This window comes from Natator depressus, chromosome 25 (genome assembly GCF_965152275.1).
Source record: "Natator depressus isolate rNatDep1 chromosome 25, rNatDep2.hap1, whole genome shotgun sequence".
Classification (NCBI taxonomy): Eukaryota; Metazoa; Chordata; order Testudines; family Cheloniidae; genus Natator; species Natator depressus.
The window spans coordinates 13,486,497-13,503,151 of record NC_134258.1 but is presented as its reverse complement, the minus strand read 5'-3'; the positions used below and the strand labels follow the sequence as shown (position 1 = coordinate 13,503,151).

At 51.3% G+C, this 16,655-nt stretch overlaps 1 protein-coding gene across 1 annotated transcript; it reads right to left on the bottom strand.

Annotated features, from left to right (window-relative positions):
* Positions 1-1,297: 1,297 nt before the first annotated feature.
* ANKLE1 (ankyrin repeat and LEM domain containing 1) lies at positions 1,298-16,381 on the bottom strand. Its single transcript, XM_074939622.1, has 9 exons — positions 16,271-16,381; positions 13,674-13,826; positions 11,948-12,053; positions 10,779-10,899; positions 6,399-9,689; positions 4,651-4,813; positions 3,981-4,140; positions 3,109-3,238; positions 1,298-2,151 (listed from the first exon to the last, which is right to left on the bottom strand). Exons 1-9 carry the CDS (start codon positions 16,336-16,338, stop codon positions 1,979-1,981), a joined length of 4,365 nt encoding a protein of 1,454 aa, XP_074795723.1. The 5' UTR covers positions 16,339-16,381; the 3' UTR covers positions 1,298-1,978.
* Between the last annotated feature and the right edge of the window lie 274 nt (positions 16,382-16,655).

Here is a 16,655-nt window from a genome sequence, read left to right as displayed (position 1 = left end):
ATGGTCAGCCAGCCACCAGAGAACACTGTCACTGTAGCGTAAAGAAATCTCTGCTTACTGCAGCAGACAGACTGTTCCAAAACAGTGGCAGCAGTGGGCAGCTATTGACCATGGCAAAGGAAGAGGTACTGGACCCAACTCCTCCTCACCCCACACCCTATGCAGTCCCTTACACCAGTGGGTGTAAAATGCTACCGACTCCAAACAGCACCACCTTAGCACTAAGGGTTAATGGCTGCCCAAGGTGTGGGGTGACGAGGTGCAGCCCTATCCCAGCCTTCTCCTCGCCCTTAGAGCAGGGTGTGTTCAACTAGCCCCACTGATGGGTGGGAGGGCAGGAGCTATTCTCCAGTGAGGCGGGAGAAGAGGCCAATGCTTTGGCTAGGTTCTCTCCCGCTAAGTGGCAAGGGTGAGGTTCTTAGAGAACTGTCTGTAACCACCAGCCCCAGGCAGGCTGTGGCCCCACAGACAGAAGCCTGCTGCTGGCACTGGACTGCCATGCTGTTTGATTTGACCATTAACAGTCCCTCCCTACAGTTGGGCCCCAAGAGCTGCTTCCCCCATCCTCCCAATTTGTACTTGGAAACACAGGGTTGACCTTGTCGCTGTGTTGAGGTGACTGTAACTGTGCCCTGTTGTGGTACACGTTCTTTTAAGTGTTTGTTGCCATGAATTCTGGAGTCTGTGCCACTTGTACCTGACCCTGCTTGTGTGGAAACAAAAGGAAAGTTGTGTGCTGTGATCCACCATTTAAAAATGAAACCCTAACCTGTGAGCGTGCCATTTCGTACAGTAAACATCTACGATATTCTCAGCACATGTGACTTTATTGATAGTGACAGGCTCCTGGGGCAGGGTCTGGGCTCAAACATAGGCCCTAGTTCCGTCACTGCTGCTCTGAGCCGTTAACCTCTCTGCTGGTCACAAGGAGAGTCTCACTGAGTTTTAAAGCATGAGCAAGGGAGCAGGGTGTCTCACAGGCCGGGCAGGAGCCTTATGGCTCTCCAAGGAGCCTGTTGGAGCTGGTACTGAGAACAGCCCCGATCGGTTCAAAGGGGTGTGAGAAAACCAGCTCTGAGCCTAAAGATTGGTACAGCACAATGGACCAGAGAGATTAAAACGTGTGAGAGAAGGAACAGGGAAGCCCAACACCTCTCCCTATTTCGGGGTGGAGATGGGGAGGAGGAATGATCCTGCACTGTTTGCTTCACAAAGCAGAACAGAGGCTGGGGGATGGACTGAGACGAGACCCAGCTCAGATCCCTGCAGACAGACAGGCTGAAAAGCTTCTACTTCTGAGTTAAGAGCCATCCACAGTGATTTATTTTTTAAAAAAACACACTTAGGGAAGAATAATAAAAAAGTTAAAAAAATACAAACCTTCAAGCAGCACAAAAACTAGCAGTATGTAAAAGGTCGTGCTCCCCAGCACCTGCTCTCCCGCAGCTCTTTCTCCATGCGCAATTCCACAGACAGAATCAAGAACATGAACGGACATTAACAGATACGATGTTTAAAACTCCCCTGCCCCTCACATGCCGGTCAGCACACGACACTAGAGAATGATTCTGCTTCCTACAAACACTGTAAAACCCCCAGGTGTTCTTTATTCCTGACTTCTCGAGGCTCCTGCTAAACCTCAAAGCAGCAGAGATAAAAGACAAATTTAATTCACGTTTCGGTGATTAAAAATCCCTCCCCAGCAGGAAGGAGGCACCTTCCACGGCCAGTTGGCCAAGTGCAGTTTAACGCTCCCCCTTCTCTAGGGAGAGGTGAGCAGGCATCAGTTCCACAGCAGCATGGATTTCCCCTTTTCTCGAGCAGCAAGTTTCAGCCCTGCTGCCGGTGGTGAATGACTCCAAGACCCCGTCTGGCTAAGAGCTCCGTCATCCCAGTGCCCCTCTGCGAGCCGTACACCTCCCCGGCTCACCATACGCAGTCATCCAATTGGTGCTGCAGCTGCCAGCCAGGAGCATCCTCACTGCCCAATCTGGATGTCTGCGGGACGCAGCTGCCGTTCCCCTTCCGCCAGGAAGATCTGCATGGCCCTGTGCAGCATGTGAATCCCCAGGCACCGGCGACGCTTCATGGGCCAGCTTGCCACCACGCCGTAGTAATTCCCCTTCTTCTGATTGGTGAGCATCTTTAACCCTGGAAGGGGAAGGGGAAGCATGCTCACTCAAGCCTTCTGCAGTAAGGAGGTGGGGGAGTCAGACGGTTTCACTAGCAGGGGAGCCCACAGCTTGATTCCCCCCGCCCCCCATCCCCCAGCGGAATCACCCCCGTCCTGTTCCAGCCACGTGAAACTTCTCTCTGGCTGCCCCACGGGAAGGCTGCTGAAGGAGGTGCGTTTCCACGGAGCGCAACAGAGTCGCAGCTGCTCGTGTCAGGAGTGAGTTCAGCTCAGTGACAGCCCCCATCCCCCCCGATTCAGGCAGGGCGCGTTCAAGCTAGGCCCCCCACACGTGGAAATCTTTCCAGCAGAGTGCAGGAGGCGTTGCCTACCCGTAGCTCCCAACTGCAACTGAATCAGAGAGAGACTGAAAACAGGAAACAGCAACCTGGCTGCAGAGAGAGCCAGACAGGCTCTGATGCAGAGACGGTTAAACCTGCTTTACAGTAGAGGCAAATCCTTTCTCCCCCCCGAAAAAACAGTGTACATTTGCCCCAGGCTCCAAGCCCCTTGACCTCAGGAGGATGGGATGGCTAGAAGCTCAGAAGGGTGAGCAGACTGAGGTTCACGTGAAACCAAGAACAAATATTTCATCTTCAAAGTGCTTTATAAACAAGCCAACCCTCCCTGCCCCACTAGGAGGCAAGTTGTCATCGCCATTCCACCTTTACAGATGGGGAAACTGAGGCACGGAGCTGGGAAAACTTCCCCAAGGTCAAGCGGGGGGGGATTCAGTTTCAGAGCTGGGATTGGAACCTCAGAGTTGGGGCTCCCAGTCGTGGGCTCAGAGTCCAGCTCCTCCCCTTCTAAACCACATCACCGTGGGGCTACGGAGGGAATGGCCAGATGGGGGGTGTCTTTAAAGGATTTTGGGGAGGGGAGGAAGCTCATGTAAACCTAGGACAAAACCACTGTGCTACTTGCTACTGCCTTACCAATCGCATCCACCAAGCAGGCCTCCCGCGTGTAAGCTTCCACTGGGATGACGTTCTGGAAGCAGTGCACGGAGATCACGCCCTGGCCGCCCGCCCAGATGTCCAGGATGTGCTGCACTTTGGGGCACGCCTGCGGGGGACACAGTGGTGACTACAAACCTTCCAACACAGCGGTTTTCAAACTTCATTCATCTGCGGACCCCTAAAACAAATTTCAAATGGAGGTGCAGCCCCCTTTGGAAATCTTAGACAGTCTGCGGACCCCCAGGGATCTGCAGACCACAGGCTGAAAACCACTGGGGGGGGGCAAGTTATCCCGTTAGACACATTGGGCATGGGCCATTCCCAAAAACATTTAAATCCAAGCAATTTTATTCTTCCAACTGGTTCTCGGCCAGATCTGGAGCAGCCAGCTCATTGTCCCCTGACAGGTTCCTGGTCATTCTCCACGGGACGGCCATCTCTCCAGGCCCTCATTGACAAGTGGTACAAGTGTGAATGGTGCCAGGTAAGAGCCCTTAGGCCCGAAGCCCTTTCCATCCACAAAGCAGGCCGGCTCCCAGCACCCAGCCATCAGCTGGTACCAGCTTCCTGTCACTACCAGGCAGTGCAGGAGTCAAAGTGGCAAACCTTGACGTTAAAGGGCTCTCCTGAGGCATGCACACCCCACACCCCTTTCCACAGGGGACTAAACAGCTTTGGGCCAGATGCTGGCCCTGCGTAAATCAGTGAGTGCCAGCTTTACGCTGATCTCATCTGTACAGCGCTTGTGTTAAATGTGGGTTTTAAACCTCGGGCAGAGCAGAAAAGTCTCGTTTAGGGCCTATCGCCGCCTAGTGGCCGTTTGTTTTATGACTCCCCTGCCCAGTTACCTGCTTCTTTCCACCCTTGTAGTGAGTTAAGGACTGGTAGAGGTGGCTGTAGGGTCGGGAGCGTTTTCCTTTGCCCACGTAGAAGATGGCACTGACGAAAATCCTAAAGCAGTCAGCCTGGCTCAGGTGCTGGCAGCGGAAAGGTAAGTTCTGAGTCACCCTGCAAGAGGAGGCAACGCTGAGCGTAGAAGGGTTTGGTCTCATTTGCTGTTCCTTACACACGCCCCAAGTCTCCGGCTGAGCTACTTCTCAGCAGGCTGCTGCCCCGCAGGACTCCTCTGGGGCCCCGGCTAGTTTCTGTGTATTGTTATTAGCTCAGGCTCTTTTAAGGGGTCTCAAAAATCACCAGTCACTTCGGAAAATCTTGGCCAGCGGGCATCAGTTCCCTGCTGGTACAAACACGGCATAAACCATCTCCCCTGGCCCCACGTAGGTCCTGCAGGAACAGGACAGCAGAGGCACTCCTGCCAATGGAGCAGTAGGGTAGAAGAGAAAGTTCTCTTAGTGGACCTTCCCCAGGAGATGGCAGTTTTAAGGCAGGTCAGATGCGGGGACCTGCAAACCTCATCCCTACGGGCGAAGAGTTCAGAGAGACCCCCTAAGAGAGAGATGGCAAAAGCCGCTCTGCGTGGACATGGTGCAGGGAGAGAGCTGGGAAGAGAGGCCATACCTGGGGTCCAACAGCAGATAGTTAAAGCTGGACTTCAGCACGCCCTCCCTCCACTTCCTGTTCTTGTCGGGCTTGTCGAACTGTCTGGAGAGAGCCATGTCGTCGTCCTTGCAGTCGGGGATCTGAAAAGCCTCTAGCGCAGAGGCCAGCTCAGGGCTGAGTCCTGTGCCAGTGCAAGAAGCAGCCCATTTCACACACACACACACACCCCCAGAAAGGCGGGAGGGGGAGAAAGAGAGCGTACAGCTAGATTAGACAAGGCAAGGCGAGCCAGAGATGGCTAGGCAACGTGGAGTAATTTGGACATGCCAGAGAGCACGCAGCTGTCGTCTCTTCCCAAGAGACATCACAACAGCAGAAATCTAGTGACTGCGGCACTTTGGGCTGTAGGTTACCAGGTACGTACGCTCTGGATCTGGGCTATCGGTTTGTGTTTCCTTACACCGATTACCGTCCTCTCGGCCTCCGGATAGCTAGCCTTTCCTAGTCCTTTAAGTGAACATCACCACATCACAGCGGGTGCAAAGCTAGAAAGAAATCCGGCCATTCCAAACTGCCTCAGCAGCAGTCGGACCCAACTGGGATTAATGCCACTTAATTCTCTGGCTCTGAATGTCCGACTAGGTGCTCTGGGCTGTTGGGAGAGGTCACTATAGTGAACTGGTAGCGTTTAGTGCCTCAGAGCCAATACAGAGTGGAGTCCAGACTTGGTAACTGAGCAACGCAACACGACACCTGGAAGGGGGAGTAGGTGCTTTCTGATGCTGTCGAGGAATGATTCCTCTAGCAGTGATGCTTTTAACAGAAAGAGAGCTCGTGGAACAAACCAAGGGGGTTGGCATGGCAGAGGGGAGAAAAGGGGTCATGTAAGTGGTTGCTTTCTTTGGGGTCTGCAGTGATGTGGACTCAAATGCACCTTTAAAGAAACCTCTGTACACAGGAGCTGCACTGGTTTAATCTGAGGTGAGAGTTTAAACCAATTTTGTCAAACTGATGCCAAAGGCCATGTGGGACTTTACTTCATGTTCAAGCAGATTGAGACCTGGTCTACACTAAAAAGTTTGGCTGACCCAGCTATGTTGCTTTGGGGGGGTGTGTGTGAAAAATCGACCCCCCTGAGTGATGTAGTTAAGCTGCCCCGTCCCCCGTGAAGACAGGACTAGGAACTCTTCCATCGATCTAGCTACTGCCTCGCAGGGAGGGGGATTAGCTATGCCCGCCGTCAGCCCAGGTCGCGTCTACACGGAAGCGCTCCAGTGACGCAGCTGCTGTTCCACGGCAGCATTTCAAGCATAAACAAGCCCTAGCTCTATTAGCAACAGATTTAAGCTAAACCAAGATTATAGTGTCCACACTGCGGTCTGAACTGGTTTAACTAACCCAGTGCAAGTTTGTGTGTAGACAAGAGCAGGCCCCAGGACTGGAAAAGCAGCAACAGAAAAATCTGTTATAATGTTAATGTTGCAGACCTTGTCCACACAGGAAAGCTGCACTTGTTTAAACCGATTTAGTAAAACCAGTGCAAATCGCTGTGTTGACACTGATTTCAGTTGGCGAGGGGCTTATTTCAGGTTCCTAATCCACTTTAGCTAAACCAAATGTACCTGGTTTAAATTGGAGCAGGACTCTGCAGGAGTTTAACTAAATCTGTTTAAACAGGTCGAGCTTTCCCATGCTGACTTGGCCTCTGACAGAACAGCTTAGCTCAAAGCTCCACACCCACCTGTTCCCTGAACGAAACTGCTTACCTGCAGACCTCTTCCTGGCCTGGGCGTTCGGGTCTTTCATCAGTCTGTCAAGCAGCTGCTCGTAGAGCTTCCTCGTTAGACCCGTAATGGGCCCTGGGTTCGCGCCCAGCTTTCTCAGCTTCCTAATGAGGGCCTCGTCGGAAAGGAGATGCAGCTTGGAGGTTGCCACGGGTGCCTTGCACTGCGGTGGCTGGTTCTCCTTGCTCTCCTGCTCCGCCAGTTTGCTCTGGTAGGCTCTCCAGTCATAAACGATAGTGTCATCGGAGCTCGTAGTGTCTGCAAGGACAGACGCGTCGTCCGTGCACGGGACGTGACGCTCGATTAGCGCGTACCCTTCCTCCTCGTCCATGTAGAGATATTCCACTGGCTCACAGGTGCTGAGGTTCACAGGGCGGCCGCCGGGTGAGAGGGGAAAGTCCTGGCTGCATGAGTCCAGCACGGGGCTCAGCCTCCCTGAGAGGTGGTCGGTGGCAGACGTTGCCCGAGAAGGCCTCCTGGAAGATAGCCGACTGAAACTAACCCTGGAGGGACCAGGCTGCCTCTTGGCATCCAGCTGAGGCTGACGGCGCTCCTCTTGCAGGCACGCACTGAGCAACACTCTCCCACATTCCTCACTCACAGCATCGGACTCAGCCTGGGAGAAGGCTGTTGCACCAAGGGGCCTGGTGAGAGCAACCTGCCATGTTGGGTCTGTGCAATCACCCTCCCCATCCTCCGTCAGCCACATGCTGTCTAATGGGGGGTTGTCTGTATCGGAGCTTGGGAGGTGGGGAGGGATGCCAGCGTGGCAGGCAGCACCTGGCTCGGCTTCACCCTTGTTACCAGACAAGGCCTGCTCATTGGTGCCCCCATCAGAGTCTAGCAGCACCGTGGGGCTGGCATCTGGGTAGCTGCTATGACCAGCAGAGGACCCTGAGCGGCTAGTGGCTTTTGCGATTATTTCAGTATCATCCAGGTCATTCGTTTCTTCTGCTTCCCAACAAGATGCATTTTCACCCCCCGGAGCGACCCAGCTCCCCCCTGCGGTATTACCTTCCAGATAGGGGGCAGGGCCAACTGGCATCCAAGGCATCCCCTGGGGGCTCCTAATTCTCCTGGGCCGCCTTGGCATCTCCAGCGTCTCCTCGAAGAGCGATGAGGAGGAGTTGCTGTCACGCGCCGCGGACGTCAAGCGGCTCTTTGTTCTGGGGGTGACGTGGCAGGGAAGCAGTGGTGAGTGGAAGGACTTTGTAGGAAACATCTTCTCTTTCTCACTCAAGTAAGAGAGCTCCTCTTCTCCAGAACTGTCAGCGGGACTGGCAAGGCGCTGGATCACTAAGGTGTCAGCTTCACTGCTCAGACTGGGAGGCTTTACCGATCTCCCTCTGAATGGGTTGCCGTTCATTTCTTCCTCTCTGCTATTGTCTTCCATGTCCCCGCCTGGCGTCCCCGTGTCCGGCGTCCCTCCTGCGGCCCCACCTGGCGTCCCCATGTCCGGCGTCCCACTCGTGGCCCCGCCTAGCAGCACCGTGTCCGCCGTCTCTGGGTCAGACCCATTTGCAGAGGGATCCCATTCCTGAATATCGGCTTTTCTTGCTACCCACTGGCTACTGGTCAGTTCTGTCCTTGCAGAGAGACTGCTCTCTGTGGAAAGCAGCATCCCCTTCAATTTACCCTGCAGTACCCAGTCTGCAATAATTTGCTTGTAGTTCACAGCGGAGGCAGCTTCCCGAGGACCAGCCTCCTCAACCGCAACAGCAGCCGGGCTCAACTGATGTGGTTGCTGAGTTGACAAGATGTTTGAGCCTCTGTCATTCTGCTTGTGAGGGACACACTCAGCCTGTACCGCTTGGGAAGGGCTCGATATCCCCGTGTCTTTGAGAGATTCGTGTGCAGTGCCGCAGGTACACAGCTCTGAAGCTGGCTTCCCAGCGGAGGTCAAACCAGAACCATCCCTGCTAATATGGGATGCTTCAGAATTAGCACTTCCTCCTGCAATCTCTGTGTTCTGTGATGCGGAGCGGGACATGTGCTGCATAACTGCTTCCATTGCAGATGGCATTTCTACCAGCTTCTCGCAGTTCTGACCTGCGGTGCTGGCCATCAACTGTTTGCCTAAGCACGCTCGTGAACTCCCATCTTTGCTGCCAGCGTAGCTGGAATCAGCACTTCCGTCCCCGGCACACCGAGAAGAGCTGCAGCATTGTGTATCTTTCCCTTCCAAGCATTTCTTCAGCTCACTGTGGTCAGAAGCATCTGTGGCACTAACGTAAGAGTCGCTGTCACAGCTGCCATATTGGCTGCCGCTGCTCTCGGGGCCTCCGCTAGGCACCTGTCCAGTGGTGAAGGGAGAGTCTGAATTTTCATGTGTTCTGGCCAGGAACGTTGGATCCATCACTGTCTTTTCCAAGTCATAAATGGCTGTGGAGTTGGCCCGACAGAACAGGTACACGTGGTCTGGGGATGTGACATCCAATCCTTCCTGGCCATTCACCTTTCCTAACATTTTGAGATCGAGGAAGTCACTGAGCTGGGACAGGCCCAGAGTCCCGTTGGCATCACTAGCTCTGGGGTTGCAGCATGGCCCGGAAGGGCTTTCCTTCCAGTTCCCATTGTTACGGAGGGGGAAAATTTTAGGGGACTCACAGAAACTGACACTTCTCCGTGCCCGCACTGCATGGCTCATGCTGCAACGCTGTGGTTGAGAGAAGATTATGGGCTCCTTTGAAATGGATTCATCCTGGCAAGGCACTGGCTGGGAAGACAGATCATGACCACCATCTGTTGTGTCTTCATAGCCACGGCCAGGTGATGTCAAACCATTGTCTGTCTCTGAGGAAGGAGAAGCAGAAGCTTCATCCCCAGGAAGGCCCTGTGTTGTAGTCAGACTTGAAGTTAGTTCTCGAGGCTCATTACTGGCTGAAAGCCAAGTGCTGGACAGTACTGGCTGAGGTAGGCCAGGACGGCTGCTAGGATCATTGTCAGACAAAGTGGAAGGTCCTTGGGAACGCCCCGGGTGTGAATAGGCACAAAAGGCCAATGTGGACAGGGGCATTGAACCGCACGGATGGTCCTGGAGATTCCCTGGGATACAACTCAGCCGGCCACTTGCATCGGCAGCTGCCGCGTTGTTAAAGGTGACACCCAGCCCTGCATTACTGGGACTCCTGTCCGGCAGACACTTTTGGGTGCTGCTAAGCGGTGCAGGATCATCCCACGCTTCAGAAAGACTTGAGATGATACCGGTTTCTGTGCAGTCGTCAGTCAGAATGGAAAGGAAGCTCTCAGTTCTTCTGAAGCCTTCATGGCAGACTGTACAAGATAGAGCGACACACCAGTGTTCATTGTATTAAAACAGCAAACGTCAACGTATGTTTGCGTCTTACAAACCATGCTAACGAGACACACAGAGCCGTTCATCTGCAGTACCACCTTGTTGGCAAAGCAGACAGTCGGGCACCAGCGCTCCTAGAAACTATTCTTTGCTCTGCCACTGACTCCATGTGTGACCTTGAGAGAGTCACCTCACCTGTCTGTCTCAGTTCACTCGCGTGTAATGTGGGGAGCACCTCGCAGCATGCTGTCAGGCTTCATTTTTAAATCAAATCAAAGCACAGTACAACTCAAAAGGAGGCAGTGTGGCCTAGTGGACAGTGCACAGGACTAGGGCTTAGGAAACCTGGTTTCTATTCCCAGTCACTGGCCTGCTGGGTGACCTTGGTCAAGTCACTTCTCTTCCATGTGCCTCGGTTTCCCCATCTGTAAGATGGGGACACTACTACTGCTCTGCTTTGTGAAGCACTTTGAGATCGACTGATGAAGAGTGTTACCTATGAGCTGGGTATTATTATCATCACAGCAATACGGAGCATTAATCCAGTTTGCTTTGGTTTTTCTAGACTGCAGATAAGTGAAAATGCTTGACAGCAGTTTGTGGGATTGGGTCAGGGGATAGAGGGATCCAGAGCCTTTCATTTCTAGGTCATATCAGGCAACGAACAGCAAGAGTCCTCATCTGTTAGTTGTTCAGTGCCTTGCTAGGTCAGTAGAGAGACCAAAGACTGAGGGGCCAGAGGCTTACAGTACCCTCTCAGCGCCACGGAGATGGTCTCTCCAAGTCAGGGCTGAGACAGATGGTTTGTGGGAGGACGTCTGCAAACAGACAGCGGCCCAGAATCCAAAGCCTTTCTCCAGCACTTATTGCAGGGAATGTGTTAAGTGTTGGGTTTTTTAAATACAATTTTGCACTTATTTAAGTGTCAATTCCTGCTTCAAACAGGGGCCAGACAGAGCTCGTGAGAAGGTGATTCTCCCGAGGCAGCTGAAGCCCTTACAAATGAGGGCATTCACAGTTCAGAAGCACAAGCCCAGCACTCATTCAGAAACGCTTACTGCACTTACATGTGTGCGTGTTTGCTCCATCGGCCTCCTCTGGGAGACAGGCATGCTGGAAGCCCTGCAGGATTTGCACACACATCTTGTTTCCCTGTTCCAAGGCTAAGTCGATTGCTCTGTTTCCATCCTGAAGAGCAAAGGCACCAAAAAAAAAAAAAAAAGGATTAAACACATACCACCTGATCATGCTCTGCTTCTCAAGGGGAAACACTCTGCTGGGAACTACCCAAGTGTAAAGGTGAGACCATGCTGCGCTACTCAGCTGGAAAGCCACATCTGGAGGCTCGCCAACCTTAGGCTGGAAGAAGATTGCCCGTTATGCAGGTGATGTATGTAGTTTCCAGAGACAAAGGGTCTCAAGCTAAACAGTAAAGGGTTCTAGTGGAATAAGAAGAAGCTGTATTTAAATAGTGCTGATCACACCAAAGCACTTTGTTAATGGAGGAATCACTTCATTCATTACTGAAATGCAGCCACCTCTGAGGTGGAACGTGGCAGCTGTTTAACTGCGCACAGCAACGCAACAGGAATCAGGGTGTAGAAGAATACTGTACCCAGGTGAAGCAAAAGGCTCACCATGGGGTGAATGAATATAGGTGGATCTTCCTGTTGCAACACAGCCATGAGATGTCAGCTCCTCAGGGCAGGGACCATGCTTTTATTTCTGCCTTGAACAGAACTGGCAGTTAAATAATAAGCTTTAATGACAAGTGCTCAGGGCCACGGACAGTTTAATACATTAATGTTTCCGCTCTTGCTCAAAGTGACAAATGGAACAAATCTGGTGGCCTCTAATCCCTAAAAGACATTCACCCACATCATAAAATCACCAGTCAGTTCGACCCAGGCAGTAATCTCTGCTCAGGACTATAAGGAGACATGGTTTTCCATTCAGGGTCCCTCACTGGTTATAGATTCATAGATCTGAAGGCCAGAAGGCACCACTATGATTATCTAGTCTGACCTCTGGCATAACCCAGGCCACAGAACATCACCCAGCAAGACTTGCATCAAGCCCACAAGTTGAGCTAGAGTGTATCAGTTAGAAAGATCCGGTTTAGAAGACTAGATAAAATGATGAGAGAAGCCATCACAGCCCTGAGAAATGCCTGTCCCTAAGTTAGTTAGCAAGAGCCTGGAGAAGATGACAACACTGAAATTATAATTATACGAACCTGGTCTTCGAGATTTGGGTCCCCTCCATTCCTCAGTAGGAGCTTCAAGCATTTGTAACATCCCCAAGAAGCTGCCACATGCAATGGCGTGAGTTCCTCTACTGACCTGAAATACACAGGGCCCCAGGTTTACATTCCAATACCTTTATGTGCCTTAAGAAAATAATTCTTTAAATGCCAGTGTGTGTCTATTAAAACGCAACAAAGGAAACAGGAGGTTATGATACAGTATAGTGAGTAATACCCACTGATTGGTGTATATTTTGGTACATAACATTTTGCAACTACTTCCAACCTTATTTGACAAAGGAAGAAACACATTTCATTTAGTATTGTCTTGTCAAATGTATGATTGAGTCTAGTGGAGGGATGGACTGCAACCACTCTAAATATTGGTATATCAACATGATAAGACACACAAATGTTTTTCTTTTTATACGTAAGGTCTGAATGAGCTCTCCACTGACAGCTAGTGATGAGCTGGGGGGAAAAGGCTTCAGGACCAGATGGTATTTACATGAACACACCTACTCAGCCTAGGTATCCAGCAGACAGAGCTATATTGCCAAATGATTTGTAACCCAACACCAACCAAAACTGATTACTGGGTGGGTGCTCAAGCTGGGTCTGTGTTATATTGTTAAGAGGGGCCCTGGGATATTGAACCTGGCACTTGTTACTGCTGACTCCATCTTGCAAAACTGTTACATACACTCCTTGTACAACCTGTCATGATATAGACCATAACAAGGTTTGTGGCAGTTTGTATTATTGCAAGCTTTCTAAGAAACACATAATTCAGGGGAAGTTTATTATTGTTTTATAAGAGATCAGTGTTCCATATTTTGTCTGTCTTTGCATATGCAACTGCTAAAAGAGTGACAAACGTTTAAAATTTCAGAGGGTGGTTTAAACAGCAATTCTGTGGAGGGCAAATCCCTGAGACACGTTATCATACTGAATGCAGTTCTGAACACTGGCTCACAACGCCCTGGTTGAAATGGGACCATCTTCAACAGTAACACTTCTCACAAGTTTACAGTTTACATCTATTCTTCTCTGATCAAACTTCACATGCATCTCATCTTTTTAGCTGTGCAAAAAAGAGAGGCAAAAAGTCATTCCAGCATCTTTCAGTTCAAATGTGATTCAACAGGACCCAGCATACCCGGATCTCACACATTTTTCACACTGGGCTGGAGCACAGACTACGTACCTCCCTGATTGCCCTGCCTTTTCAGCAGGTGAGAAATAAAGCCACACAATTCACATTGAACACATCTGTGTCCAGTCTGTCAGTTTCAACGCTCTCAGATAGAACCTTGAGCAAGAATCTCCCGTCCACCAGCACATTGTGATAATCCACCAAACAGAAAGTCTTTCATTTTGTGCTTCAAAGTTATTTTTAGGTGTACATAAGGAAAGACAGATGTTAACTAATCCAGGATCACAAGTTTGGGGTAGATTTCCCAATGACTAGGGCACAAGACTAGGGGGCAGGACTCCCCAGCTATCCCCAGCTTTGCCAATAGCTTAGTGTGTGACCTTGGGTGAGTTACTTCACCTCTCAGTTTTTCTATCTGAACAACAAAGACGTTGCTTTGCAGTGGAAAGGGAGAAGGATTAATTCATTAACGTCTGAAGTGCACAAAGTATTAAATGGGCTTCATCAGCTAACTAAAAACCGCCCCCCTTCTCCCCAAATAAAAAAGCTTCCCCAGATTACCTGGCATTTGGGTTGCCGCCATACTGGAGAATCAGCTTCAGACAACGAACCCCACTTTCCCTTTCTCTGCCAGCAGCCAGATGGATCGCTGCAATTCCTTCTGGCAGAACCAGGTTAGGATCCGCACCCTGCTTCAGCAGTGCTTCCACATCCCTTCAGATGTACAACAGGGCACCAATTACACGCTGCCCACATGGGAAGGTCACAGAGCATGACTAGACAGGGACCATTCAACATGAGACTAAGATCTTCGGGGCAGGGACAATGTCTGTTTAAAGTTTCTACAACAGTCATTCCACTATGTGAGTATCAGATAACAGTACTATAGACCTGTCATTTATTAGAAGTCTATCATCTAATGCGAGTGGGTGTGCCGGAAGATACATAATTTCAATGTCTAAAGATGCATCTTTCAACTGAGGTTACACTGCTGGCAAGAATCTCTCCTTGTCCCCCAAAATCTCCAGACATGTGCTGGTTAGGGACTGGTGTTCCCTAGCAGATATAATCCACTAACAAATGACATTTTTTGTAACAATCTTTTCCTTTTTTAAATCTATTTCAGGGTTTTATGTTGCTGCCCTTAGCCATGGTATCTGAGCACCTGCCACATAAAATCTATAGCAATTGCAGAGTCCCTACTGGCCTTCATTGAATCTCATGCATGTCTCCCATTTCAAGATGAAGTCTGCATGAGGCTGCATTATGCACACTTTAAATTTTATTAAATTTACTTGTTTGTTTTTCTTAAATTGATTTGGGTCAGGTTTTTCTCCCTTGGATTGTTTTTTTCTTGGGGAGAGGGGTAGAAAGTGGTGTCATTCTTACAGTAAAATGCACTTTCTGAAGAGGAAGGTTTTGGCAGCAGTTCATAACAATAATGTGTTTGTCACTAAAACGCCTGCAGACGCACTTTCTCTTCTCACTCTTCATTGGGTGGGGGGAAATATACTTGTAATTCACAAGTGATTCAAGATTGCTACAAGTTTTGCAACAAACTTCTGGCCCTCAAAACAATGCACACAAGGAGCACCTACTACTTTATCAGTAGCCTTCACTCATCACAAGCTTCCTGTTGCCTCTGGCTGCTGGCTTTCCGGAGGCAGCACCTGGTGGGGTGCTCCCCCCTTCGGATAGCTTTCCCATGCATTGTAGACTTATGCTTCCTGTTTCTCCTGATTACTTGTTTAACCGGAGGCCCTATTTTCAGTGAGAAGGCAATGGCTCCGCCCCTTGTTATAGTCAGACTTAAACCTCAGGCTTATACTAACAAGTCCAGACATATCCCTTGCGTTCTGAGATTAGATAGCTCGTTGTTTTCAGCAAGATATAGGGGCGTTTGAATCCTCTCATTTCTACCATACAATCATCAGAGCAGCCTTTTTCTACCCACACTTCAGAGAGAGAATCCCCCTAGGCAGGAACAACTTCCCCTCTCTGTGCCTCAGTTTCTTCATCTATAAAATGGGAATAATGATACAAATCTGCTTTGTGATCTACTGATGAAAAGCATTATCACCACCTCTTAAACACACCAAGGTGCGAAATAACCATGAATTACCATTATACAACCAGCAAAGATAAAACCAGTTACTTTCTTGGAAAGCATAATACAAGTATAGTGAATTGCTTGACATTGGAATTGCAATGACTATGAGGTACAATTTGCAAAAAGGTATCAAATATTATTGCACATGTTCAAGCAAAGTACTGCATAAATGGCATAGGGCTACACGCTATTGTATGCTTTGGCTCATACCAGCAGGCAGGCTCAGAGCTGCAATGAGTGCAAGGTTACTATTGCTTATTTATGTACCCTCAGAAGCATCTTAGGTACTTGGAGACATACAAAGACACAGGCTCTGCCCGAAAAGGTTAGTCTACCCAGATGACACAAGCTCAGGCAATTGGACAAGAAGTGAGCCACCAAGCAGTGAAGAATCCTTAATGCCTGGCTACTGCTCCGCCCTATGTTTGATTAGTGCTGCTTTGTGACAGCAGGGTGGGCACGGCAGCCTGCAGACGCACACCCACACAAGCACCATAGGCCTGTATGCTTTGGCGCTGCCCTCCATGGGGGCTGAGTGGAAACCAGGGAGTAACAGCCATAGAATCAGTGGCAGGGGACAAAGTTGCTAGCTAGTTAGTACAGGGAGTCCTCCCCTCTCCAGTGCTGCACATCCCTTCCCCTTCCCCCCCCCACTGGGGAGAGTCCCCCAGCAATGCAATGTGCATGGTGAGCACCTGTTTCTCCAGTGTAGCAAGCCCCTTGGTGCACAGCGAGCTACCTCCTGTCACCAGTGCAGTGTGTCCCTGGTAGCCCCATAGCAGCAAGGTGCCTTCCCCCTAAGTGAAGCAACCCCCACTGCACACTGAACCTGCCTGCTGACCCCTTCTCAATGCAGTGTGCAGTGATACCCCCACTGCTACCGAAAGATTAACCCCCCAGTGCAGTGCATGCAGCGACACCCCCACTGCTACCTATAGATTACCCCCCAGTGCAGTGCATGCAGTGACACCCCCACTGCTACCTACGGACGAAGCCCTCCCCCCACACAGCAACCTGCCCCCGAGCAGCGCGCCCCTCCCCCGCTTACGGGGCCTCCTCGCCGTGCAGCGCCTCGCACAGCCGGGCGGCCAGGGCCGCGGGCCCCGCGCGGCTCATGCCGGCTCCGGGCGGGGAGGGGGGACCCGCTCCCCTCAGCGCATGCGCACACCGGGCCGCCCCCCGCCCATCTCGCGGAAGGCGGGGCCGCCGCTCCTCCGCCCGCGGGCAGGGTCCGGAGCCGTCCCCGGGGGGGTCCCGCTCACGGCGGCGCCATCTCGCCTCAGCCCCGGGCAGCGCCCGTCCGGCCACTTCGAACCTCCCTCCCGCCCGACTGCGCCTGCGCGCCCGCTCCTCATTGGCCGCCGCCGCTTCTCCCTCCCAGCCAATGGGCGACAGCGCGGCCTTTGCAGCCCCACCTCCGGCCGCGTGCGAAG

What these genes read in the sequence shown, in the direction of transcription:
- ANKLE1 (XM_074939622.1), bottom strand. Translation starts at nt 16,338, where the DNA reads ATGAGCCGCGCGGGGCCCGCGGCCCTGGCCGCCCGGCTGTGCGAGGCG. An exon ending in GGCGGCAACCCAAATGCCAG is followed by an intron (nt 12,054 to 13,673) that starts GTAATCTGGGGA and finishes TGTGTATTTCAG; the next exon opens with GTCAGTAGAGGAACTCACGC. An exon ending in TGGAGCAAACACGCACACAT is followed by an intron (nt 9,690 to 10,778) that starts GTAAGTGCAGTA and finishes TATCTTGTACAG; the next exon opens with TCTGCCATGAAGGCTTCAGA.